Source organism: Cloeon dipterum, chromosome 4 (genome assembly GCF_949628265.1).
Source record: "Cloeon dipterum chromosome 4, ieCloDipt1.1, whole genome shotgun sequence".
NCBI lineage: Eukaryota > Metazoa > Arthropoda > Insecta > Ephemeroptera > Baetidae > Cloeon > Cloeon dipterum.
Window position 1 is genome coordinate 20671885 of NC_088789.1, and position 25352 is coordinate 20697236.

Here is a 25352-nt window from a genome sequence, read left to right on the forward strand (position 1 = left end):
CGGTAAAATTAAGATCAGCCCCATGCTGCGAACTTTGCGGCTTTGCTCTCCGCAGTGGGATAACTTTGGCACTTCTTGCAGGTGGATTGTAGGGCGAGCCAGCAGGAGAGCAACAATTTATGAGTAGAGCGAATACAGCGTTTTGAAGTGTGTGCTATTTATGCTACAGCAGATCATGAGATTTAATAGAAACAAGCAAAATGGTATCAGGATATATATTAAATTATAGTGGATTGATAAAGGGCTACAATATAAAATTTCTTAAGCAGTAGATCTACAACTTTCATGAATCAAAAGAGAACCTTGCTCAAATTTTGCCAATTTTCTCCAAAATTTACAACACTTAATGACTATATTTTTTGGCAGATTTTTATTCCTCTCGTCGAGATCTACGTATTAAACAGTGTATGGTACATTTTGGGAAAATTCATTGTTGTGAAATAAATTAAGATTTCAAGTAGGGAGACAGTCCTTACAATTTTAACTTAAACAATTAAAAAAAAATTATAGTGCAATATACAATATATCAATTTTGGCTTCAACTAAAATAATTAATGGATTATTTGAAGCATTCGTGTAAGGACTTTCCAGGATTTTGCAGTATCGATCCTCTCTAATGTGAAGATCCTGCAATACATTCTTGCGGAAAGGACATTTTTGACATGGTGAGCGTCGTAAGAATTCCAAGAACGGTTCTGATCCAAATTTTCAAAATTAATAAAGGAAATTAAAAAAAAAAATAACAGACGTGAATCTGCTAAAATTTAAATTGTTTTTATTCTAAGATATTTTAATGACAAAAGAATTCAAGGCAGCTCTCTGCGGCTGCACAATTAAAAAAGATAATCCGATTTATCTCCGGGTTCAAAAAGTCATTTTTTCATCTACAAAAAACGTGTTTGAGCCGACACCCTGCAAATTAATCAATTTTTTAGCACCTCACGCATTACATTGACCAAAACTAGATTTCCTAATCCTAAAACGCAGCTTCGCCGATTAACCAGCGAGGCCCCATTACCTCATTTAAGTGAGCCATAAGTAATTTATTACCATCATCAATATATCACGTGCTTGCATAGCCGGCAAAAAATAAATTCATTTAAATAATATGCAAATCACAAGGGCACTTGACGAAAATGAAGCCTCGAGCTGGAGGAAATAAGATTTTGATTGAAAGGCATTGACGAGAGTGGCTTTTTGAACGAGTGCCAGCCGCGGCTTTGAGGAATACGAGCAAGTGTTCTACATTTTGCAACACACACGATCAGGAAAAGTAAGGCAAGCGAGGGTTTAATATGTACTTTCCTAATGGAACGTACGTGTGTAGTTGGTCAATTCCGCGTGGGTTTTGGTTGGATTTCAAAAGTGACACGATCAGAAAAGCCCACTCGCGAAAGCCTTGAGCCCAATAAGGGCAGCTTCGAATCTTTCAAAATTAAAATTATTGTTCGGATGAAATTTCTCGTCTCTTGCAAAAAAATGCAAATGACGTAATTGCACAGGTGCGCATCATGCTTCAACGAGAATTAATGTGTTTACACGTTGTTTGTGCGTGACTTATATGGAGACGAAAATAACCGCTGCGCCAAGGAATTTTCCCTATTAGTCTGCTTACCCTGAGCAACACCCACGAAGACCCTGATTATGAGATCAGAGAGTGAACCTGCTGCCGCGCTCGCGGAGCAGAAGGCGACGCACCCAGCCCCAGCGTCTCTGCCTGCACCTACGTGTGCCTGCAGCCGCCAACTCGCCAAATACGGATCAAAAACCTCTTTCGCTCGGCGCTAAATATCGAGGGTAAAGGCATGAATGTCAATGTTTGTTTGCAAAACCTCGGTTCGTGGAAAAGAAATTGGCACCTTATGCCGCCAGAGAGACCCTGAGAGGCGCTCAGCTCCTTATACGTCCAGCTGACCCTGATCATAGAGGCGACGAAGATTTTTCTCACTCGACAATGCCGCACAATTGTCATCATTTCCCATCGAACGGTGGCGAAAGTGGAAAAGTGCGTCTGGATCCGCCTTGTTTTGAAAACGCCTTTCGTTCTCTTTAAAGCAAAATCAAGTTTCCAAAACGGAGCAGCGGCCGCTCGTTTTCCCGAGCGCCGCCCTTAAAAGGCAACAGAGCTCGATCAAGCAAATATAAGGTCGTGCGTAAGTCACTCTCTGTTGTGTTGGTTGCTTCACTTTTCCTCTGTGCAAACGAGTCTCGCAAATCCAGCCCGCAAAAAATGGAATTTTAAATTTTATTCGTCAATAAAAAATAGCGATTCATTGATGAGGATGATGTGAATGAGGGTGGAGCAGAGAAATCAATTAGTTTATCCAGGGAAAGAATTGCTGTTAATTTCTGGCATTTAGCCAGCAAAATGGGAGCATGTAACCATGCCAACAGTTTTTTATTACTGTCTTACAAGAGCCAAAACGAAGGAAATTAACCTCTAAACAGGCTTTTTAAATAAATAAATAAAATTATTACATAACGTAGAGAAATTTATAAAAAAAATATTTATAACAGCGCAGTAATAATATAAATAAATAAATAATATACTTATCTGTTTCACACCTTAAGTTTTAAACTTAATTTTTTTCTTTAACTATAATCCTCATTCAAATGATCGTATATATAGTAACAAAATTAAGTCATTAGCTAACCTGGAATTATATATCTCCTTCAGTCCTGATTGCGGCTGTGCGTGTGGCACCGGCTAGAAAAATCCCATGGGGCAAAAACAGTGGATGGACGAGGCACTAGCGACAAAAAGCGACTGTTTGCCCTGGAAAGCGCTCCTCCGCAGCAGCCAACGGAGCACGTGGTCCAGCAGCAGCAGGGCAGGCGGGAGGCCGCAAGCGGGGAGAGGGCACCAAGGTTGCACAAGTCAACAAAACAACCCACGCGGCTTTCCTAAACTATTTCCAGCATTCCAGCAGCGGGACGATTATTATTTCCTCGCTCCTGTCAGCACCTTGCGCCGCCTGATTTGTGTGTGTATGTGTGACAAGCGCACCATTATTTTGCTGGCACGATTTGAGCAACATTTTCGTTTGTATGTGTACCTTTTATTTGCATACTGGGTGAGGATGACGCGTCCGCCGAAGACTGACGTCATCGACGCTTATACAAAGGTGGAGGCGGCGCAAATAATGTGTCAAATTAGCATCTTCTCTTTTAAACGGGACAGGATTGATAAATAAATTGTGAAATGAATTTGTTGCGACGTTGTTTTCTTTATTAATTGATAATTGACTCAGGTTCGATACATGGCCGTCAAGTATTGTAGGAAGCAATTTTCACTTAAAGATAATAGTAGCTAATAACAACTTTCAAAAGAGCAAAAATTATGGCTGGATTTAACAAAATAAAAAAATATTACGGAAAATACAGGAATAAAATACGCTTAATATAGGATTGATATTGCAAAGCAAGGAAAATCCCTGTTGCCAATGCAAAAACCTATCCATATAAGGTTAGTCAAAGCCAAAATTGAACTAGTCTAGGTAGTATATTATCGCATCGTACATATTTTAAAAAAGTAGCTGCAAAGTTATCATACTTTTCAAATGGCGAGGACTGTCTCCCTACTTGAAATCTTACTTTATTTCACAGTTACGAGTTTCCTTAAAAATTGTAATTCACAGTTCGATAGATCTCGACGAGGTGAATCGAAATCAACCAAAAAAATATGGCATCAAGCGCTGTAAGTTTTAAATAAATTTGGCGAAAATTGAATTTTGACCTAAATTGATGCTCATTGGAGAGTAAAAAATTGATCACCATTTATCCTAATTTTTAGTTTTTGCCCTGTATCAAATCGATTAATTTTAAAAGTTAAATGATTCTAAATGAAAAAATTTAGATGAGATCCGATCAATCACAATTTCCCTCTGTAATACAACAACCATCACAAAATTACGCATTTGAGCTGACGCATGCAAAGAAAAATCTACGCCAAACTCCCTATAGTATATATTTTGATTCTTGAAATACATTTGTCCGTCCAGTAAACGCTATTGCTTAAAATTCTTCTTGTAATCCTGAAGAATATTTGATAAAAAAAATTGAGCTCTAAATTAAATTATTGCCCGCGAATTTTCAGTTTGGAATTTGTATATTCAATTTGTGTTAAAAAATTATTATATAAATCAAAAAATCGATGTATAAGTTCTCTACCCATCCAAATTCTCCATGTCTGAATCAAATTTCAAGGGGATGTTGTAGAAAAAGTTCGGAATCTTTAGTAACGGCAGGACCGAATAATATAATTGATTGAACATTTCTTCGGACACCCGGCATTTCAGAAATTTCAATTTGGGAGCGTAAACAGGAAGTTGAGCTAGGAACTTTTCGAAAATGTCACAATGCTCACGGCTTTTCCAACCGAATTCAAAATGTTGGAGCTCTTGGAGGATTTTCCTCTCGGTCAAAAGTCGAGTCAGCAAAAGCAGGTCTTCGGGCTGAAGCAAAAGATCATCGTAGACTAAAAAATATTCCAGTTTCGGAGCCTGCAAAACATGCGTCACGAACTCAGAAGACAACTTGGAACTTTCGTGTTGGTAAAAAAAATAACGCAGGTGCTGAAAGAAGGACAGAAACACTCTGCTGTCGTTTTGGGGGTGCTGGGGAGGATTAGCCTTGAATATTCCGCTTCTGTCGTCCAAGTACCGAGCTGCCTCTGACATTCCCTCGTTCGCCTCAGGAATAATGCGAGTCTTAAACTGGAAAACAGCTTTCCGCAGCTGGGTACACGTCATGAAGAGGTCGAAAGGGTCGAATTCGTTGGTGCGACTGTTGATAAAGAGCTCATGCAGCCAATCACCAAAAGTGTTCAAGGCCAAGTGGTCGACCAAACAGCTATTATGAATCAGGTACAGCGTATCGACGGGAGGACACTTCGCAAAGTCGTATTCGCGAGTGTTTTCAATCCACAAGTTCCACAAACATGGTGTCAGTTCAAAGGGGAATGCAACTTTAGACAAGCGGAGATACTCGAGAGGCAGTGTTTTCATCGGTTGGTAAAGAAAGTGGATCTCATGAAAACCAGACGCGAGTGTCAAGTGCGAATTGTCTGTGCAGCAGATTCGTAGTCGTGGGAGGTGCAACAAGCATTCATTCACAAGTTGCGACTGGGCAAATTTTATCTGCAATGAAAAGAAAAATTGACCCATCAGACCACATATCATCAATTTTCACAATCCGCAAGTAGGGTTTTTGTGCGTAGAAATAATTAGACAGTGCGACTTCCCCCTTCATTAGACTTGGAAATCAGCCTAACTGGCACAAATTACGTTTGTTCTTCTGTACTTGTTCAAGTCTTTAATAATAATACTCATTAGTTTCTATTAAACGGTGCTTTTCAGCTGTTGCAAGTCCACAAAATTTAAAATTGGAACGTTCATAATTCGAAAAGAGCAAAAAATTGAAAATTTCCAAACTTGTTTTATTGTAGGGAAAATTTTTTTTACCAATAGGTGTACTCTCCTTGTTATTATTCACTTTCCTATCTTAATTAGCAGTAATTTTCTGCTTTGTTTTAAAGACTTACTTTGCTGACGTCAAAAAGGTCAGAGTTGATGAGCCATGAAAACTTCAGCACTTCCAAATTCTGCAGTTTGAATAGGCTGGCCATGAGGTCAAAGCTCGTCCTCTGCAGAGTGAGGCACAGAGTTTGCAGGTTTGGCAGGTGACGTGCGATGAGCTCCATTTCCTCGTCCATGGTCACGACATATCGCAGCAAGTCTAGATGGAGCAAGTTCTCCATGCCAGTAATGAAAGGCAGGACAGTTTTCAGACTAGGTCTTGATAAATCAAATAATGACGTTTCGCTCAGTCTAAAACATTCTTCTGCCGACCACCGCGAGTCACTCACTCGCTCTAAGCCGGTGCATTTTTCTCTGAGCATCCTCCAAATCTGCATTTCGCTCTCTTCATGGGATTGGGGAAACACTTGGAAGTCGAAAATTCTGACTGAGCCATCCAACAAGTGATTCAGTATGGTCAATAGTTTCGCCTTGTGCATAGGTTCGCTGCTCTCAATAGCTTCATTGTGCAGCTCGGGCAATCGGGAGAAAAAATCCTTACTGGAGTCTATTTTGTCTGGATTTGATAGGTGCTTGGCAGCTTCATCAAAATAGACTTTTCTTAGCGCGAAATGCGACTGCTCTATAGCTTGCATGGTTAGGTGGATCAGCAGTTCCGCTCGAAGTGCAGGTGCTGTAATAAAATTCATTTAGTAAAATTTCATTTTCATAAATCGTGGCCTCGTCTTTTTAACACTTTTTAGTTGCTTAAAATTTTACTTACACAATTTTTCGTCTGTTAAGTTGAGAATTGACCGACTTGCATCTTGAAAGGCGGACAAGAGACACAGTTTTTTCAAGGACTTCCGTTCCAAGAGTCTCCTATTTCGGCTGCCAATTTCACTCAAATTTTCAGCTTCTAGCCTGCAATACACCAAAAATTAAAATTAGTAATCGTTTGAGTGTTATTAATAGACTTTTTGGATTTTTTTCTCTCTCTTCAATTAATTTCTCTTGCGAGAGAAATTGTTATCATTGACTAAGTAATTTAAGTCTCTAGATAACAATGTTTGTTTTTCGTCTGAATCTGATATAGATCACAAACCGAAGTAATATAATATATAATTAACCTAAATTTGTGCTACAAGTACAAAGTATAGCGAGTGCTGGGAGTGATAGCGTAGAATCCTAGACCCTAGCCAACATTGAGCGACGTAAGCAAAAGGTAAGTGGTTGATAATAAATTAAACATTTAACATATTATATAATATATATATATATATATATATATATATATATATATATATATATATATATATATATGTATAGTTAGTTTTGTCATTTTGAATCAAAATAAATAAAAACGATTAAACTGGATTTTTGTACTTCTTATCAAACAACTATAGCACTAGCCTGTGCCGATAATGGTTTGGATACAGGATTATGTGAAACTTATATTTAATTTTTTTTCCAAAATGTAAAAAGCATGACGATGTGTTCAATTTATTATATCAAATGTAAGTTAATTTTACACGTTAAAGCAAGAGGTTGCAGAATGTTGCACATTTTAAGAATAGTTCAGAAAATATTTTAGAAAGTAATCTCCTGTTGTTGAAGGAAGAAATTAAATTTTCTCTAAAAATCTGTTTTAAAATTTGTTCAGAATTTTTTAAAAATATATTAAATCGTAAAAAAGCTATTTTGATTTAAAAAATTTAAGCCTCGCTAAGTTCTTTTTCAATACTTTTTTTGTTCTACAGAATCAATATTAATGACCTCTGGTGGATTACCTCTTATTACCCAATAAAAAATCAATCTTATCGCTAACAAACTTAATTTACTATATATAGTTTATGATTAATGCCTTTTAAAACGCATGTATGGCAGTATTTTTTGTGTATCTCATTATGAATGAACTTGGGAACTTTGAATAAGCCTGATACGCGGTTATCGCGTTTCCTGCTCTAAGTGAGGCTCGATATTTGTGGTACCAGCGGATACCCACACACGCTTTCTCAAAATTGTAGAAAATAAATTAGGAAGAAACATAAGAAATGTTTACCCCCTCTGTTCATTATTACCTATCTGAAACAAGCAAAGTTCCCTTGTTCATCAATGCGCTGTTATAAGACAAGTATATTTATTCCATTTATTCGTGCCAAAATTATGTTACCATGAGAGGTAAGATAATCCGTAATCACATATTTTTTATACTCTCACTCTCAAGTCTCATGCGCACCTTAAAAAACAAGAAGTAGTGAAACAAGCTAGGTAGACGCCGTCTGCGCGTATCCTATATCCCTTCCTCGGCAATAGTAATAGTACCTTCTGGATTCTATGACGCCAGCGTAATACATTTTTGGTACCACTGATTCGCTGCAATGATTTTAGATCTAACAATAAATGAGAACCTCTTCTTCGTGTTTGATGCTTGAGCTTGTACCGTCTAAAACTCGGGGTACGCCCCCTAGGTTTCAAGAGAGGGGAAGAAACCAGTATTTTGACTCATTAGTATTGGAAGGATCCTTTCAACTTTCAGTTCAGGGCAGCGTACAGCCAGCAGTAAAAATATTTAAAACAGGGAATTTAGAGAAAATCTTTTAAATTATTTTTAAAAATAGAAGCAGAAAATTTTGATCTCTTTAAAAACTGAAGTTTTGAGCTTTAAAATTACTTGGATCCGCCTTTTTTAAATTTCATATCTCAGGGAGGACATGGTAACAAATTAAAATGAACACTTTGGCAATTCAACCTTAAAACTTAATTTAGAATTTAAACAAATCAACATCATAATTTATTAAATAACAAGTTTTGCGAAATACTTTAACTTTATTGTTAGATATTAAAATGATTTTCACAATTTTTAAAACTGTGCAACAAGTCTTTCAATGTCAATCATATCGTCCAGGATATCGTCCACTTTTGTGCCTATTTTCTTCGCAACGTCCCATTTCTCTCCAATGGGTAGATGCCAATACTGCCAGACCAGTTCCCCGTCTACCATGCCTCTCGCAGCATTCCCTAGCACTTTGGTTGTATTCCGGAAGGTCCTAAGCCAAAACTTAAGCATCACTAAATTCATATGCATCACTAATAAAATACCTGAACGCTTTAGGATTGAGTCCCGCGACATGCTGCATGTGATTGACCATAACATTTTGCAGCATTAACAGCCGCCGGTACGTTTTCTCAGGAAGTGGAAGAACGTAGCCCAGTCCACCATCAAGTGTTGCTGCGAGAGATTAATTAATTTAGCTTCCTTTTTTTCAGGTTTAAGAAGTATTCATACCAAACATGGACAAGTGTCGCTTCTCCGAAGCAGCAGGAAGTTTCCGCTCAGCTGAGTTGTCAGGCTGCCACCGGCATCTGACCCTGAAGAATGAATTGATATGCTGCCCCAAGTGGTAGTCTCCTCTTCGAATCAAACGCTGGCCTGGAACATGTATCGTGACATAAATAATCTGGATTTGACAACTTAAAAAGCACAAGTACCTCCAAAGCTGTCTCTCGACTCAGGTTGATACATGTATAAAACTATATTTTTCTGACGGTCAGAAATGAGGAAGCCCATTTGAGAGTTGTCGATCAAGAACTCAGTTGAGTACACTTCAGCCGGTCTGAAGTCCTGCGTAAAATTGAATCGTTTTAAAATGTTTTATTAGAGGAAACTCTTATGGTTCATTATATAGAGTTTTTTGTGAAATCATTGAATACTTCGTGAAGCCTTTCCTGATGTGAAATTATTGTTGATTAGATGATTTTTACAAATTTTAGAGTTTTTAAGAAATTGGCCCAAAAAGGAAGTTTGAAACCGATATTTTGAACCGTTAAATGAGCTTTTGGCAAATTTCCCGATAAAGTTTAAAGTCTATGGACTTTTGTGGAAAATAAAAAAATTAAGAACCGGTTGATTCAATTAAATATCCCAGTTTAATCCAAATTCGCTTTAAAATTAGAATTTGAAACAATTCCCATGATATACACATAACCATTTTTAGTCTTTGAAGCTTTATAACAACATCACGCAAACTCTATTGAATCCAAAATTTCCCCCTGGTGGTATCTCTTAACTCGTTAGTTAATTAATGATTTCAATAATTTCACTAAACAGGAAAACATAAAATATGTACTATTAGTTTCTCTTTCAGCTCAGCCTTACCTTGCTGACAAGCGAGAGCGTTCGGTACTCCTCCTGGAAACGGAGCAGTGATATTGATTTGTACACGTCAGCTACCAGAATGAGGCTGTTGATGCAGAACATTTGATGGATGTATATTTGCGTGTCTATGAAGGCGATGCCAACAAGGTCATTGTCCTTCATTTGCCAAATGTAAATCTGTGTGAAGAATTAGGTTCATACTGCGTTCAACCACAAATTTATCAGTTGTACAAACCTTTTGGCCCACTGCCGACACCAAAAACCCACTACAATGTGTAATTGCAGTAACCGGACCTTTCTGCTCCTTAGAGTACAGCGACTTGAACCTGTTTTTGGTAAGCGGCTGACCTGGCTCTGGCACGACCTCAATTATATCGAATATTAAAATCTGCGAGAAAATAAATCAGAAAAGGTCTCCAACGAAGTTTTAACCACAAACCCTTCCTCTGCTGGTGATGTCTTCGCCGTAGTTATAATTCGTTCCGATCGCCACGAAGCCTTTGAGCCCTGAGTGTGTGCCTTCGTCCGCGAGTCGCACGTTTTTCAAGCATGAAACGTGCTCCCATTCGTCCAGTTCCGTTTTCGTGTTAGGTATAACCTCCCATGAAACAGGAGAGAAAAGCAGCAAACTGAATCTGGGCACCGACGGCAATGGGAATCTCTCGCTCCTCTTTTCAGACACCAATTCCTGTAAAATGATCAGATTTTAGAGTTAATAAAATTTATGCGTGATTTAAATTACCTTGTCTTCCCCGTTGAACTTGAAAATCTGGCTTGAGGGCTCAGAGATGCTTGTCACAACGCAGTAGGTTTTACTCTCCAAATGGTAGGCTACGAAATGCGCTGTGCAACGCAGAGGCACCTTTCTGCACGGCCACGGTGCGTCGTATGAAAGGTGTGTTGGCAAAACGCAAATCCGCAACTCAGACTGAAAATTGAACGAATTAATTAATGTCACTCAAAGTAATTTGGGAATACATATTTTTAATTTAACGTGGCTTTATTTTCTCAATATGGGATTTAAAAAATTAATGCTCTGAATATACATTAAGTTCAGGCTGATGTAAACATAATTAAACGCAGACTAATTTAATTTATTACTATATTTTACTTGCAAAGTATCTTAAAAATTTATTTCCAAAATTAGGCTGTGTTAGAATTTCCTGCGACACACAACTTATATTTTTACCATTTTCTAAACAGCGAAAACGAAACCAAAGGCCGCTGGAAATTAGAGACCAAGGATTCGAAAAGACACAAAGCTGAGCGTTGGAGACAAATTTTTAGTATAATTGTTTCTCATGGATAATTTTTCCTAACTAACATTATATTCTAAACACGCTTCGTTATTAAAATTTATTTGCATAATGTATACCTTGTTGTTGAAGTAGAGGAAGCCTTGTGAGCAGTTGACATTGTGGAAGGGCGCAAAGCAAGGAATGGGTCCGTCTATGTGCATTGGGTGTGCCCTGAGCTCACCCCTGGAGGTCAGGAAGATCCAGTGGGGTGAAACACCGCACACAAGGACCCCGTTGTAGCTGGCAATGTTTCGGAAGTACCGCAGTTGGCAGTTGACCGGTTCTGGTGACATTACGCTCATCTCAGATGTCTCTGCCTGAGTCTCAGCAGCCTGTTTCTTCTTTGATCTGGAGAATATTATTGATAAATGACCAGAAGAGTGAAGTTTAAACTCACTTTGGCTTTCGCTCCCTGAGGTATACGTTGTGATTCATCTTGCTAAAGCGAATGGGCATTGGATGTCCTTTGGCATAGTAGAACGCCTGGTAGAGTAAAAGCTCTTCATCCAGACGTATCATTAAGAGCGGCCTGGAGCCCAAATGTCCCAGCGGAGCCACCAGCAGCTCGCGGACGATTGGAGTTGGGGCTTCAGAACTTGCTGACGACGAATTTGACGCAACAGGAACCACTTCCAAATTGTCCACAAGCACTTTGGGCCCAGACGAAACGTGCTTAGACAAGAAACACAACTTGCAATCCGGAAGAGAGTAGATTTCCAACGTGCCGTTTTCCCTGGTCATCAGCAGCCAGAAGGAAGCCTTGGTTTCTGACAGGTACTTTTGCCACCTGTTGATATAAGTTAGATAAAAAATATATGGTTGATATTATTTAAAATTATACCAAAGGGTATTTTTCTTGGGTGCATCCTGCTCCGGCTCTGGAGCCGGTGGCTGCATCACTATTGGCATATCTGAATCGCCATAGAGAAGCTCATCTTCGTCGTCTAATTCTTTCTTTGCTTCAAATATAGGTGCCTCTACATCAGGCTGGTCTGGCTCATCGTCGATTTCAGCGTATGGCACTGCTCCACAAAAAAGCCCGCTCACATCTCGATACGCACAAAGTGCTGTCACTTGCGGACGCTTTGTAAAGATAAAATTTGTTAATTAACCAAACCTCAGTTTGTGCTTTTTCATTGGAATGACTTACATAGGCAATCGAAAGCTTTGATACTGCAAGACGTGTCAATGATGGCTGCCGAGCCTCCTTGAGAGTGAGAAGCACAACTTGTCCGTCACAACACAACAACACCACATAAGGGTCTGCACATGATGCATGCACAACTGGAGAGCCCAAGTCCAAGGGAATGTGTTGCAGCAGGTCCACTCCAAGGAGAAGACGAACTCCCATTTGGCAAACCTAAACAAAATTTTGACTAAACATTACAAATTGATTAAATTTCACTTTAATGTACTAAAATAAAAGATTGGTGGCAAAAGATATTAATTTTGAAGATTTTCACAATGGAAAACAGCTGTTTTGGTACTGTCACGCCTCATTAGTTTTTTTTATCATCAATACAAAATCTACCCGGATCCACAAAAATTCATTTTTCTAGAATTTCTGGCCAGTGAAAAATATATCATGCCTAAATTTTAAAGCAATTTTCAATATCCTGTTTATTTTTAGCCACAATAAAAATAAACATTGAGCTGGTAAATTCTGGAAAACATCTGAGAACGCCAATGATGTCTAAAAAATTCTGAATTTTATAAAAATATATTAACATTACCAATTTTAATGTCAAAAATGGGGTTTTCTAATTTTACCCGTTTGCCCCGTTTGCAAAAAATTGTGCGTGCGGCTATTTAGGGAAAATTTTGGTAAAAAAAACTAAACAGTCTTTCAATCAATTGTCAGCCCTTTTGTAAAACCCTGAAACCTACACTCTAGAGCAGTCTCAATTTTCAACCATCGAAAGAGATAGAATTACTAAGCCAAAAAAAACAATATTCAAGCAAAAATCCTTGATCCACGCCATCCCCTATCCAGTATGCAATTTAGTCCCCTTCAATATATTTTCCATTTCAAGAACAAAACTCTCTCAACATACCTGAACAATGTATTTGTTGTTGCCCAAATTTCCCGCATAGACGGTTGGACCTTGTGTGCTAAATCCTGAGCTGTCCACCTCATTGATTTCGTGTCCAGTTTGCAGCACTATCGAGCTGTCAGTGCGGGACAGCACGAGAAACGCGTGCATTGGGCCCGCTTCGACGTCATCGACACCATCTTCAAGGGGCGCATTTGTCTTGCCAGGAGCAGCAACTGTCCACATGTCTGACACGCCAGGCAACTCGAAGGTGGTCACTACCTGCGGACGCACTGAACGTTGCAACACGCACAAAGCACCATTCTTGCCATGACCTGCGGTGGTCAACAGTTCAAGGTCAGCGTTGACAGTGGTCGAAAATTCTTCCGAGAGGAATGCAGGCTCGCCAATGGAGATGTTCCCGCATGGCCCAATGTTCAGCAAGCTGTCACACACCTGGAGAAGGAGATTTTATACAATTCCAGTAAATTTATTCAATGCGCACCTCAAAGGAAAAAGATGTGATCTGCACCGAGGCCTTGTCCTCCTTTCCGTACACCTCAAGTTCTTCAGGATCTTTTAATTCAGCTACGTTAGTCGCCATGCAATCGCCTGAAATTATTATCAAAATTAATTTCCTTGTATTGAACAGCTAAGGCAGTTTAATTTTTACCTAAATTGTCCAAATGCTTTTTCTTTTTTGAGGGCGGCTCAGAATCATCTTGCTTATCATCTAAAATAGTAACTTCCTCCTCTTCATCGTGGCCATTCAAGGCAACCTCATCTTTCATAGTGTATCGGAGAAGCAGGGAGTTGCCCAGCCGTGATCCAAGGAACAGGTAATTGTCCTCGCACAAGGTAATCTGTCAAAGGAATGGATTTCATTGAACGCACTCAAGGGGAAACTGATTTAAATTACACAAGTTGTCAGCACACTAGCTGCTGCTCGCTCGAAGTGGAAACCTCTCACACTTCGCATACTGTCTGCTAGGAGGGATACAACATACAGCTCGCCACCGTGTAGCGAGACGACTAGCTTGTCATTCGCGATGAAACAAGCCTGGGCGCAGTCTAAGCTCAGATTAAGTGAACCTTGATTCTCTGAAAATCAACAATATTAATATCCAGGCGGTTATTAAAGATGGCGAGCTTACTCAATAGAAAATTGGTTGAGGTGTCAGCAACGGAATTGACTGCAACTCCGTACGGGGGAACGCTCTGGTTGAGGTAGAGAAGCGAGTTTGTAGCCAAAATGAGAGTGCCTCCAAGGGGCTTCATGACGGGCACTGCTTGCAAACAGTCGTGTGGCAGCCCAGAAATGGACCAAATGGTTGGGTGGACGCGAGTGTTGAGACTCAAAGAGACAGCAACCATGCTGACAGTGTCTTTCCTTACAGCCAATCGACTGAAAACCAAATTATTGTTAATATTATCTAGCGCAAATTGAAATTAACCTTACCCTGCGAATGTTTTGATGGGCTCAAAGAGAATGAGGATGGTTGGCTCATAGTAGCCATGCAAAAATTGGACATCAATTACGTTGTCCATTTTTTCGTCTAAGTCCTTCAATGCAATCGAATATGAAGCAAGCACAGGCGACTTTGATGCGTTTGCAGAGTTGTTTAAGTGCTGAGACATCGGCTTTACATCAGCATTGCTTGAAGGTTGCATCAACTCGGAGTCCTCAGGAGACAGCTCTTTGCGGAATGGCAAGATGATGAGTTTTCGCCCATACCCAAGCATAACCGCACATCTGTTCTCAGGATCGACCCTGATGGCGGGCAACCTTTGTTCCATCTGCGTCCAGCCACCCTAGAGAACAAAATTGTTGAAATGGCAAATTGATTCAATTAAAACGCAAACCCTCATGTCATCGTCCTCAAAGTAGTGAAGGGATAAGGTGCGGAGATCATTTTTGTCTGGGTCGTACTCAACCAGAGAGAGTTTAGCTTCTTTGAAACTGATCAGCAGGGCATCCCTTGCAGACCCAGCTAGTGTTGCACTGGATAAAGAGACAACGTTCCCCCACAAGGTGTAGCTGGCTAGACACTCCAGCTTCATTTTCGGAGGTCGGTTTTCTGCGAATTTACAAAACCGAATAAGATGTTCGCCACAGCAATTTTTATTCAATCTCACCCCCATATTTGTCTTTCTTTTTATGGTCGATGTCTGGGAGCAGTCGAAAGACTCTGAGCACGTTCGCGCCGGCAACGACCAGCGACTTTTCATTGCGATTAAAGAAGTTACAGCAAACTGAATGTTCCACCGCTGTGGGAGGGTGCGTTTGCTTGCACAGAGAAAACATGTTTCTTTGTTCAAATTCTAACTCAAAACGGAATTACAGAATCGTCATTGCGCTTGTGAATTACTTTGAGTTGGATTGAGTTCTGGAGTGACTGTTTTTGTTTGCAGCTTTTCTCAAACATGCTAAGCTTGTGCCACGCCCATGAAACACATAGGGCGCTAAATATTTGAAAGTTGAATTCTTGAACCAGACGCGTGCTCTACGATGCTGCACTCATTTGAGATTTTTTCTTTTCCTGTTTTACACAGATACAGGGCTTCTGTATTTTCCAAAGCAGCTCTTTTAAATGTGGTCATAGCATTTTTTACTTATGCGGTACCTCTTCTTCTCGCCTACAGGAGTTATGGTTATTATTCAGATTATTCAATTAAAATTACGAAATTAAATAGTTTAAATTTCCTAAAGAGATATATCACTTCTGGAAATTATTGCAGGGTTTTGGCTCAAGACGGACTCATTTATTGAACAGCCAACTGTACACTTCAAGCACCAATATATATTCATTGGCGACGTCCTCGGCTCCCAGCCAGGCCCAATTTTCTGCAGCACTTACAATCACATATCTACTCAGTTTGCAGACCAGAAAAACAGATGTCCCATCATAAAGGTTGGTGCGCGTTCGCTATTAAACAGTTTTTTTTCTAATTAACATTTCTGAAGGCTAAAGAAACCGATTCCAATCATGATGGGAAAAATGATGAAGTGTACTTTGAACTCAATACACTGCTGGACAATGAGGAAGATATTCATGGAGTGACCCTGATCCTTCTATTTGACTACAGGCTCCAAGTGAGAAATTGTCAAACCAACTTCTAAATTTAAAAAAGTAACATTTGAATTCTAGGCGCTTTGTAACGTTAATTTGGAAGGTTTGGCAGTAATCCAGTTTAATCACCCTCTACCTGGCAGCGAGTTGAAAGTAGTTGCTGATTTGCATCTACTTCAGAGAACACCATTTGGAAAAAGATTTGGACCGAATGAACAGCTTGAAGATATCCTAGCGGCAGATAAAGAAGAATCCTTTGACATCGGAGAGTTACTTGAGTCATATGCCAAGAGAAATGGTATAAACCAGCTGTGATATAAAGGAAAACAAGTCTATCAAAACTATCACTTGCAGCAAGCATCCAACTTAGACGGCCCTTCTACACGTGGACAGCAGGGAGGGCGTCACATCAAAATTTCAAACTCAACGTCAAACTGTTGATCACCCCACAAAAGATCGAATATGTCCCTGGTTTTTGGCAGGTTATGAAGTGGGCATGGCTACAATATTTGTCGCTTCTGCTGGTCGTGCGGTGGTTGGCAAAAAACCTCAGGTTTTACATTTTCACCAATCACCTGGTGCCAGTGGTGAAAATGCCGTTGCCATGGACAAAACAACAATTTTGAAGTATTAAGATGAGATTTAATTTATTTTATCAAACAACTTTCTGCCTGTGTGTGTTAATTGTAACTTAGAAGATAAAGTAAGAACTTTCAGACAAGAAATTTACGGCGGTCACTTTTTCTTTTCGTCTTTTACCTCTTCTTTCTTAGCCTCCTCCTTCTCTCCCTTTTTAACAGCAGTTGCACTAGTTCCCTCTTTCCTTTCAGCATCCCTGTACAAAAAATAAAGAAATTTATACACTTTATAAATAAAACGTTGATCTTTCAGTACCTGTTTGTCAATTTGTTATTTATAAGGTTGTGAAGAGCAAGGACGCAGCGCACTAAGGCTGCCAAGTAAACCACAAGCATTTGATCATTGGTCTTCACATATAAGGAGGAGGTGAAGTTCGGCTGCGAGACGTCAGGCAGCAAATTAAAAATGTCTTGCAGGTGGTAAATAATTTGGTGATTGATGGGCAGTCCATTGGGAGTCACCTGATGAAAAATATTGTCAAGAAACGTCCAGCATAATAATTTAAAGAGCACTTACCACTTGTTCAAGATAGCCTTTGATGGCCTCGACTTGCGAGTGGAGACCTCGGAGGCCAAGAAGCTGCGCCGTAATCCTCTGTGCTAAGGTTCCAACCGTCGTGTCCTTGATATCCCTGAGCAGATGTTCAACGCCGACCTCTTCAGCTTCTTCAGCACCGATTTCGCTGGGGACATGCTCAAAGGTCTTTGACGTGGGTGTTCCGTCCTATTCAACAGATTATTTATGTCAACATATATTTATCAGTCTATTCTGTCTTAAACGCAAATAATTACATCGTGGACTTCTTCAGTCGCCCTGTAGGCTTCAGTGGGCAGGCCCAGTGATCGGGGCTTGGCGTCGATGATGACGAGGACAGAGTTGGGACAGTATCGGCGCACGAGCTCGTTGATGGCCACATCATTTTGGTGCAGCTTAGGACCAGTGTGGTACCACCCCACAATCTTCTCCCTGGCGTTAACCTTCTTGAACATGCCGTACATGTTTTCCAAGTAGTCGTGGTCAAGGAACCACACAGATTTGTCTTTGTCGTCCTCATCAAAAGGCACTGCAACAAGGAGAGCCGGAGGTCAACAACCCTTGAACCTTTAAGCAGCGATGACTGTGCAAAATTACCTGCAAAGCTGTTGGACACATCGAGGACACCTTTGGCACGCCAGCATCCAAGAAGCACTCCAACCACACGCTTTTGGTTGCCGATTTTGCCCATCCGGTTGAAATGGTCAACGACGCTGAGCAAAACCAGTGGATGCACCACTACCTTGCTGATTGCCACCTCCTGGCCCGGCATTTTGCTATTCCTGTTTGCTATGGAACCCAATCAATTCACCTCAATCCACTACTAAAGTGATTTTAACAAAATTCGCGTTATTTCTAGGGCTGAAGGCAAATTTCAGTCCACCGCTTATTTTGCTTGTCATACGCTCCGTGCGATTTTTGATGATGATGGTTGATATTTTCCGGCTGATCAAAGCGCATGCGCATAGGTAACCAAATAAATAAAAACTGACGTGGGAAACAATGAATATTGACATGCAATATAATTCAAGAACTTAAAATTTAAATTTCAATAAACGAAACTTTTAAATCTTTTGAGAGAAAATCTTACTAAATAAATTAAATAAATCACTTTTTTGAAGTTAGTCAAAATGCTTAGGTTGGCAGCAGTTGAGAAATCATGAAATCATTTTCCCCAAATCAGCGGTTTATTTATATCATGAACCGCGTTGTTGTGAAAAGTGAAGGCATTCTTAGGCCTTGTTTGCTGCCGCTTAGATATTTTCTTTGAAGTTTAAATTATTTATTCCGTCATTTTACTTTTAACAGGTATGATATTGGAAAATTTTCTCATTGTCAGCTCATAATTTCTCATGAGAGTTTGCGTTCCGTTATGGAATATCATAAATATGTATGATACAATACTGTGTTAATGGTCAAAATGTTTAGATAAAATATAAATAGATATTATATGTTACATTATTAAATGTTATTACATAACAATTACAATCAACGTCAAATTTTTAAAACCCTGTTTTTCAAAGGTTTTACACGGCTTACCAATGGCGTTCAACGCTTTTCAATCTGCCCAAGGAAATACAAACACTTTTGGAGGTTTTGGCAAAACTGCAACTTCTACTCCAGGTATATTTCATAAAAAATCTACTTACAATCCAACATTGATCTCTCTTTACTCAACTTCAGCATTTGGAAGTTTTGGTACCACAACTTCAACATTTGGCACAAGCGGAGGAACAACTTTTGGCGTCACTCAGGCCGCTCCAACCTTTGGCTCAGGAACCAACACGGGTCTATTCGGCAACACGCAACAAACATCAGCTTTTGGAGCAACAGCAAACCCTGCCTTTGGGGCAACTTCCACAACCAACACGTCGTCATTTGGTGCAATGGCACCGTCGTTTGGCGGCACTAACACTGGAGCCTCTGCTTTTGGTGGAGCGTCAACCTTTGGAGCCCCAACCAGCAGTTCTTTTGGGGGCTTTAGCTCGTTTGGCGCCGCTCCAGTGTCCTCCTCTGGGGGCGGTCTGTTTGGAAACTCTGGCGGAGGCCTTTTTGGAGGCACTAGCACAACAAATACGGGCACTACGTCTGGATTCGCAGGCTTCGGAGGCACCAGCACTTCCGGGTCTCTGTTCGGCAACACAACCACAACACCATCATTGAGTAATTTGATTTATATGTGAAATTAACCTAGAATCTAATTATTTATCTTTAGATTTAAGTGGTTTTGGAGCTAAAACAACAAGTTCGTTTGGAACTGGCACATTTGGAGGATTTACAGCTCCAACTCAGAACTTTGGATTAGGTCAGATTACCAGATTAGTGTATAATTTTTTTTAACAATTTTCCCCTTAGGCCAGTCAACATTTGGCACTCAACAACCTCAACTGCAACAGCAGCAGCAACAGCCTCAGGAAGATCCTGTTGTGCAGTCGGTAATGCAAGTTTGCTTATTTAATGATGAAAGGGATGCCATTATTTCGAGGTGGAATCTATTACAAGCGCAGTGGGGCACTGGAAAAGGTGACAAATTAATAATAAAAAATGAATTTTGGTCATAATTTTTATTTGTAGGCTACTTTAACAACAATGCAGCACCAGTTATCTACACACTGCAAAATATTTTCTGTAGATTCAAAGCTCTGGGTTATAACCTCCTTCCAAGTGGAAAAGACGAAGATGGGTTAGTCTCTATAACCCTGAATAAAAAAGAATCTGAAGCCAGGTGAGTTTTCTCCAAATAAGTCCAGTTAAACCATTCTAAAATTTTTGCTTTAGAGCTCAGCAACAGCAGATTGCCAACGCCTTGCAAAATTTACTCGCTGGTCGACCACTGACTGTAGCCATACAGGAAGTCCGTGGCAGCTCTAACGATACCACACAAATTCTCATCACGGTCTCAGAGAAAAGTGCCGCTGGGCAAACGCGCAAAATGCCGGCAACTGACTATGCAAATTTCCTGAACAACTCCAAAACGCAATTAGCCTCTATTGGAGTCAACAGCATCACTGCTGTCGTTTCTCCCTCGCAGGAAGAGATACAGGCCTATCTGTCTTCTCCACCTATTGGTACGCCGAGAAATTTCCAATATATAAAAATTAGAAACAATGAGAAAAAATATATTAATTACTCATTATTGTCGATTGATCAGGAATCGAGCCCAGGCTGTGGCATCAAGCCCAGCTCGACAACCCAGACCCTAAGAGGTACATTCCTGTTCCCATGGTTGGATTCCCAGAGCTGCGCAGTCGCATGAACTGCCAAGAAGCCGAGAGCGCCCGACACGTCGCATTCCTGGCCCAAGCCAAGGACCGGCTGCAGGAGATGCAACGGCACGCGGCCGAAGCCAGGGAGAAACTCGAGCAGAGAACCCTGGGTCTGAGGAGTCTGCAGACGAGGCTGATGAAGGTGCTGGTCAAACTGCAGGTACTCCGCCGCGAGGGAACGGCCCTGCTACCTGTCGAGGAGGAGCTGCGAGCCCGACTGGAGCACATCAACAATGCTGTGTCGCAACCTAACCATTGCAAAGTAAAATAATTTTTGTTTGTAATGTGAGGCGTGTTTTTTTACACTTTATTTCATGGTTTCAGGTGCGCTTGGCAGAACTGATGTCGCAGACTGAACTGAGGAGCTTTATGGGCAGCAATGCCGACTATTTAGGAAAATACCAGCTTGATAATGACAGTCTTCAAGAGCTCCACAAGGTTTGTGTTTGTCACTTCTTTCTTTTGAACAAAATGCCATTAAAAGTCAAGAGCAGACTATTCGTTTTTTTTTTTTGGTGCATGTTTCACTAAAATTTATTTTGAAATATTTAAGCAATGATATTAATACAGTTGTATTCAATTTGCAGTATTTGAAGATGGAGCAAGAAGGCATTAGCCACCTGATTGATGTAGCAACCATGGATTCGGAGAGTGTTCGTCTGATGATCCAGGACCTGAATCAGGTACGTCAGAGGGCGATTGATTCAAGCACATCAGCGCTACTTTCCCGACATGCTCAACTCACAACTTTGCATCAATCAAAATAACACAGTTTTATTACTGTTTAAAATTAGTTTAATATACAAAAATGTGCAAAAATACATCAATTGTTGTCATCGCTCGAAGAAACGCCTTCGTCCTGATCTTCATCTTCTGATTTGTTAATTTTGATGCCCAATGCTGTCAACAGCGGCACCAGATCCTATAAAGGAACTCATGATTTATTTTGAAACGCTTGCAATTTTCTTCCCTTTACCTGTGACGATTCGGTTTCCTTTTGCGACGAAGAGCCGCCGGGCAGGACCGTCGGGGTGAATTCGGACTCGTTTAGCGATGGCAACTCTTCTTGCTCCTGGTCTCGCAGCAAAGGCGATTCGCTCACAGCCGCAGGGACAGGGGACGGCGAGGACACAGAAAGCGAGGGCGGCTGCACCATCAGCAGTGGAGGGCCCTCCATGGGAGAAAAGCGGTAGGGGAGTACGGGCGAGGGAAATGGGTTTTGGGTTGGAAGGGTGGATGGGGTGGAGAGCGGGAATTCTGGTATGTTCATCGACGGGCTGGCCGGAGGGAACGGGTAGTGCTGCCTTGAAGTAACCACGCGCAATCCGTTCTAAAAGATTTTTTGTTTACAATTATTAGTTGTAACTGGTCAACTAGAAATTAGCATTGTCAGGAAATTTATCTAAGCCTAAAGCATAATAACACAATGCGAAAATTGATTAAAATACTAATGCCCTTGCTTATTTTTAAACAGAATTTTTTATTTGTGCCTTTGATTTTTGCATGGCACTAGTAGTGATAAATTTGTCAGATACTGGTCAAATGATATTTAAATTACCCAAAACAGAAGTGAAGCTGATTTATTTCAGCTGACTGAAAATTATTAATTTGTTATATTTAGTGTTTTTTACGCAATTTTTCGTAAAATTCGTTTTACAGGCTTTTTAAAATTAAATGTCCACGCAAGTGTCAATATCCCAGTTATCTGGATTAAATACGTTACCATATTTTGGTCAGGACTTCTGTTGTTGAGGCTGTCGTAATGCCTCTGAAGCTCCATTGGTGTTATGCAGAACGGAGTCGAGTGCGACACCGCGCTGGCCGACCGGCTGGGCACGTTGAGCCTCTCAAGGGCCTGCAGCACCTCGAGCACCTCCGGCCGTTCCTTCGCTCGCTCCACAGTGCAAATTTTTCCCAGTCTGATGAGCTCGTTAAATATGATCCTAGGGAAAATGAAGTCGTATTCATCCTGGATCCCTGCGGAGCAGTCCATCAGCTCTTCGGGATTGCGAGCCTCACGCACCATATCTTTCTGCGTTTTAAATTATTTAAGAACTGATGTCATGAAAAATAATTTCAACCCACCAGTGCTTCTGGTTTTCGTTTTTTGTCGTAAGCCCTTTTTCCAGTGGCTATTTCAAACATTACCTGTTTGCATTTTTTTTGTATTAATTTAGTGAAATATGTATATGGATTGAGAACACTCACAATTCCAAAGCTATATGCGTCGACTTTTGTAGAAATTTGCCGAGATGAAAGGTAATCAAACGGCAAATAAGGTTTGGTCCCATTCACGTTGAGAACCGTTAGGTGGGTTAGAGAGGGAATCGGTCCTTCTCTTGCCAGACCAAAGTCTCCGATGTACGGCTTCATATTGGCGTCCAGTAAAATGTTTGCGCTGTATAGACAAATTTAAAAGTGGATCTAATTTAAATGCGACAACTTGCCTTTTAATATCCCCATGAATTAGTGGCTTTTCTCCCTTTGTGTGCAAAAACTGCAGTCCTCTCGCGGTTCCCCTGGTGATTTCAAATCTTTGGTACCATGACAGTGGCAGAGACCCTCTCTACAAATTAAAAATTTACGATGTTTTATTTATTAAGAAATATTAATAATACCTTGCATTGAAGCCTGTCTTCAAGCGAACCGTTTTCCATGAGTTGGTAGACAATGCACGGCACCAGTCCTTTGCCAAAAGAAAATCCGTAAACAGATAAAATGTTGTCGTGTCGGATGGAGTCCAAAATTTGCAGCTCCTTGAGAAGTTGTTCGAACTGCGCTTCGTTGTTTTCCCCACTGCTGTCAGGTCGCTGCAAATTTTTACTAACACTGTCAAACTCTCTGGAGATGAAATTATAGCACACACCTTTTTGAAAACTTTCACAGCTACTTTTGTACTTTTCCACTCGCCCTGGTACACGGTGCCGAACCCGCCCTTGCCTAGAATGTTGCTATCACTCCAGTTGCTAGTTGCTCTTTCCAGTTCGTGAAAAGGAATTTCAGTCATCGTTCTCTTCAGCTCATCAGTGTACAAATTAGATTCTCCTATTTTATCGTTTTATATATTTTCAAGTATGATAATTTTCAAACCGTATTATCTTACTCGACACATTTTCTCCCGAGCTAGACTTTGCCGGACTAACAGCTCTGGCCTCATCTTTGGTTGGTAGCCTAGATCCGAGATGAATTTTCAGGTAAGAAAATACATTTTAAGCATAATTGAGCTTACACAATGTTCAATTTTTTCTCCCTTTTTTTGTCGACTGCTGCGTAATAATTGTCCTTGACGTTATTGTAGTCACCTTGAATGTCGCTTTTGCTGAAATTCAACTCCTTTACCTTGGGCAAAGGAGCTTTTCTCAACGCGCTCAACAGTCTTGTCATGCTTTCATCGCCCTCTTGGATTAGGCTGTGATACTTCTCGTGAACTAAAATAAGTCGAAATGTCATAAAATACGGAAATATTAGCTGATCATTACTGAATGGTTTGAGTACACTCATGGCTCTGTAATGCTCCATCTCGAGGAGAATGACGAACAGCTCCTGCACTGTGTGGTTTTTGTGGCCCCAGGAATCGAGCACCGAGCTGACGGGATCACTCTGTCTACCGTGGTAGCTAATTTCATTCATGGACATGTTCATGAACTGCCCAGCTAAAATTGCAGAAAATGTTGAATCCCCGCGAAAGGTTGTTATTCGATTTGCACTCACCAAGCTGTTTCCACTTCTCGTTTTCAGACAGAATGTTGCACAGCTCGCGCCGCTCCGAAAAGGGTAGATTGTAAATGTACATCTTTCCGCCTGCCGGATCTCCCATTTGAGGTCCGTGGCAATTCCTCAAACAATTGTTAAAGACGATATTTTGCTCTGAATAGAAAGTGCGGTGTGAGAACCAGGAAAACAAGCGACCTGTCGGTCAGCGGAGCCACAGCATGGGCGTGCCAAGCCAGGCCGTCAGCCAATCCTAGACGCTTGGCACCAGTCGCGCATCGCGCATTATAATCGCGAATCGCGGACTGGTGAGCTGGAGAACGCTGCCGCCCGCGCTACCTGCCTGCCTACGTAACTGCGTGCAGGATTTTCCATCCGGCTCAGCGCTTTTGTGATAGTGATAGTATTCAAGTGTTAACATGCGACGCCAATCAAATGAACCGATCCTAGGATACTGTAATCAGGATGGGGAATTTACGCATTTACGCATTTGCGTCATCTCGTTTTATTGTTAGTATAATTTGCTCTCATGATTTTGTCTTAAACTTTACTCTAATATTTTTTGATCCTATATGACATCATTGAAATTAATGCGGGTTGCCTCTTTCTCTTTTCTGCAGGCGCAAGGGTTGCAGGTTTAGACACGTTTCTCAATTGAAGTATCGCTCACAGTGAAGTGAAGATTTTAAAGACATGCGGGTTGCATGATTTCTAAATCTGCAGGCGCAGGGGTTGCAGGCTCAGACATGTTCGCACAATGCACACCCAAACCATTTCGCTCGCAGTCAGTGAACTATTTTGACAAGCGGGTTGCATTCTTCCTATTTCTGCAGGCGCATTTTTTAAGGAAATCGAATAGCTGAAAAATCAGAAATGTCAAAAATTCTGGTGGGAATCAAATTTAAATATTAACAGTTTTAACTGAAAATTTAATTTTGTTGAGCTTTAGCACTCATTTTTGGACTGAAAAATTTGACAATTTTCAGTCCTAACGCAAATTCAACTTGGTTTTTCAGAAAATATTTTAGGAAACTGCACCTAATGATGTGCTTTTATGTTTTCACTTATTTTCTTAAAAGATGTATAGCAGTAATTTTATTTTGATGAATATTATTATTATGAAAA

General features: G+C 40.5%; 7 protein-coding genes across 9 annotated transcripts in view; 2 read left to right on the forward strand and 5 right to left on the reverse strand.

The window, feature by feature from the left end:
* The window catches only part of chas (chascon), a 51126-nt gene extending 48203 nt beyond the window's left edge, over positions 1-2923 (reverse strand). The window contains exon 1 of one of the 2 annotated variants that reach the window (XM_065491878.1): positions 2655-2923. The gene's annotated coding sequence lies outside the window, so the exon portion shown is untranslated. The remainder of the gene's footprint in view (positions 1-2654) is intronic. The other variant, XM_065491879.1, reaches the window with a different exon arrangement.
* A 286-nt stretch (positions 2924-3209) lies between these two features.
* On the reverse strand, positions 3210-7973 carry LOC135944731 (uncharacterized). Of its 2 annotated transcripts, none has more exons than XM_065491881.1 (4): positions 7842-7973; positions 6301-6440; positions 5543-6210; positions 3210-5138 (listed from the first exon to the last, which is right to left on the reverse strand). In XM_065491881.1, exons 1-4 carry the CDS (start codon positions 7871-7873, stop codon positions 4167-4169), a joined length of 1812 nt encoding a protein of 603 aa, XP_065347953.1. In that variant the 5' UTR covers positions 7874-7973; the 3' UTR covers positions 3210-4166. The 2 variants fall into 2 exon arrangements, with proteins under 2 accessions (XP_065347953.1, XP_065347954.1); XM_065491882.1 differs by having other exon boundaries at positions 7756-7887.
* A 352-nt stretch (positions 7974-8325) lies between these two features.
* On the reverse strand, positions 8326-15311 carry CPSF1 (cleavage and polyadenylation specificity factor subunit 1). The gene is made up of 20 exons (XM_065488045.1): positions 15143-15311; positions 14870-15084; positions 14466-14818; positions 14161-14411; positions 13926-14107; positions 13680-13869; positions 13512-13618; positions 13028-13462; positions 12124-12333; positions 11815-12056; positions 11371-11760; positions 11051-11321; positions 10418-10603; positions 10115-10363; positions 9911-10063; positions 9676-9852; positions 9009-9141; positions 8806-8949; positions 8619-8748; positions 8326-8566 (listed from the first exon to the last, which is right to left on the reverse strand). The coding sequence occupies exons 1-20, from the start codon at positions 15309-15311 to the stop codon at positions 8380-8382; spliced, it is 4374 nt and encodes a 1457-aa protein (XP_065344117.1). The 3' UTR covers positions 8326-8379.
* A 56-nt stretch (positions 15312-15367) lies between these two features.
* Positions 15368-16703, forward strand: LOC135942101 (transmembrane protein 231). The gene is made up of 5 exons (XM_065488047.1): positions 15368-15657; positions 15746-15918; positions 15972-16100; positions 16156-16375; positions 16432-16703. The coding sequence occupies exons 1-5, from the start codon at positions 15516-15518 to the stop codon at positions 16701-16703; spliced, it is 936 nt and encodes a 311-aa protein (XP_065344119.1). The 5' UTR covers positions 15368-15515.
* Rpn8 (regulatory particle non-ATPase 8) lies at positions 16698-18184 on the reverse strand. Its single transcript, XM_065488046.1, has 5 exons — positions 17848-18184; positions 17508-17779; positions 17233-17439; positions 16972-17177; positions 16698-16912 (listed from the first exon to the last, which is right to left on the reverse strand). Exons 1-5 carry the CDS (start codon positions 18020-18022, stop codon positions 16813-16815), a joined length of 960 nt encoding a protein of 319 aa, XP_065344118.1. The 5' UTR covers positions 18023-18184; the 3' UTR covers positions 16698-16812.
* Positions 18185-18417: 233 nt separating this feature from the next.
* Positions 18418-21468, forward strand: Nup54 (nuclear pore complex protein Nup54). The gene is made up of 10 exons (XM_065491601.1): positions 18418-18558; positions 18774-18873; positions 18934-19413; positions 19466-19555; positions 19606-19773; positions 19825-19975; positions 20029-20318; positions 20402-20778; positions 20841-20954; positions 21104-21468. Exons 2-10 carry the CDS (start codon positions 18792-18794, stop codon positions 21281-21283), a joined length of 1932 nt encoding a protein of 643 aa, XP_065347673.1. The 5' UTR covers positions 18418-18558; positions 18774-18791; the 3' UTR covers positions 21284-21468.
* Positions 21299-24438, reverse strand: LOC135944564 (pelle-like serine/threonine-protein kinase pik-1). Its single transcript, XM_065491600.1, has 12 exons — positions 24228-24438; positions 23996-24169; positions 23746-23944; positions 23620-23687; positions 23383-23561; positions 23135-23326; positions 22964-23082; positions 22725-22914; positions 22602-22664; positions 22240-22548; positions 21493-21846; positions 21299-21438 (listed from the first exon to the last, which is right to left on the reverse strand). The coding sequence occupies exons 1-12, from the start codon at positions 24331-24333 to the stop codon at positions 21340-21342; spliced, it is 2052 nt and encodes a 683-aa protein (XP_065347672.1). The 5' UTR covers positions 24334-24438; the 3' UTR covers positions 21299-21339.
* Positions 24439-25352: the final 914 nt, after the last annotated feature.

What these genes read in the sequence shown, in the direction of transcription:
- LOC135944731 (XM_065491881.1), bottom strand. Translation starts at nt 7,873, where the DNA reads ATGTATTACGCTGGCGTCATAGAATCCAGAAG. An exon ending in GGCGTCATAGAATCCAGAAG is followed by an intron (nt 6,441 to 7,841) that starts GTACTATTACTA and finishes GGTGTATTGCAG; the next exon opens with GCTAGAAGCTGAAAATTTGA. An exon ending in ACCTTTTTGACGTCAGCAAA is followed by an intron (nt 5,139 to 5,542) that starts GTAAGTCTTTAA and finishes TTTTCATTGCAG; the next exon opens with ATAAAATTTGCCCAGTCGCA.
- CPSF1 (XM_065488045.1), bottom strand. Translation starts at nt 15,311, where the DNA reads ATGTTTTCTCTGTGCAAGCAAACGCACCCTCCCACAGCGGTGGAACAT. An exon ending in TTGAGGACGATGACATGAGG is followed by an intron (nt 14,819 to 14,869) that starts GTTTGCGTTTTA and finishes TTTGTTCTCTAG; the next exon opens with GGTGGCTGGACGCAGATGGA. An exon ending in GTCGAGAGACAGCTTTGGAG is followed by an intron (nt 8,950 to 9,008) that starts GTACTTGTGCTT and finishes TACATGTTCCAG; the next exon opens with GCCAGCGTTTGATTCGAAGA.
- LOC135942101 (XM_065488047.1), top strand. Translation starts at nt 15,516, where the DNA reads ATGCTGCACTCATTTGAGATTTTTTCTTTTCCTGTTTTACACAGATAC. An exon ending in ACAGATGTCCCATCATAAAG is followed by an intron (nt 15,919 to 15,971) that starts GTTGGTGCGCGT and finishes ACATTTCTGAAG; the next exon opens with GCTAAAGAAACCGATTCCAA. An exon ending in GTCATATGCCAAGAGAAATG is followed by an intron (nt 16,376 to 16,431) that starts GTATAAACCAGC and finishes TATCACTTGCAG; the next exon opens with CAAGCATCCAACTTAGACGG.
- Rpn8 (XM_065488046.1), bottom strand. Translation starts at nt 18,022, where the DNA reads ATGCCGGGCCAGGAGGTGGCAATCAGCAAGGTAGTGGTGCATCCACTG. An exon ending in CGACTGAAGAAGTCCACGAT is followed by an intron (nt 17,440 to 17,507) that starts GTAATTATTTGC and finishes TCTGTTGAATAG; the next exon opens with GACGGAACACCCACGTCAAA. An exon ending in AAGGCTATCTTGAACAAGTG is followed by an intron (nt 17,178 to 17,232) that starts GTAAGTGCTCTT and finishes ATTTTTCATCAG; the next exon opens with GTGACTCCCAATGGACTGCC.
- Nup54 (XM_065491601.1), top strand. Translation starts at nt 18,792, where the DNA reads ATGGCGTTCAACGCTTTTCAATCTGCCCAAGGAAATACAAACACTTTT. An exon ending in AACTGCAACTTCTACTCCAG is followed by an intron (nt 18,874 to 18,933) that starts GTATATTTCATA and finishes ACTCAACTTCAG; the next exon opens with CATTTGGAAGTTTTGGTACC. An exon ending in AACTCAGAACTTTGGATTAG is followed by an intron (nt 19,556 to 19,605) that starts GTCAGATTACCA and finishes TTTTCCCCTTAG; the next exon opens with GCCAGTCAACATTTGGCACT.
- LOC135944564 (XM_065491600.1), bottom strand. Translation starts at nt 24,333, where the DNA reads ATGGGAGATCCGGCAGGCGGAAAGATGTACATTTACAATCTACCCTTT. An exon ending in GAGTGTACTCAAACCATTCA is followed by an intron (nt 23,945 to 23,995) that starts GTAATGATCAGC and finishes GACTTATTTTAG; the next exon opens with TTCACGAGAAGTATCACAGC. An exon ending in GAAGTCCTGACCAAAATATG is followed by an intron (nt 21,847 to 22,239) that starts GTAACGTATTTA and finishes AAAATCTTTTAG; the next exon opens with AACGGATTGCGCGTGGTTAC.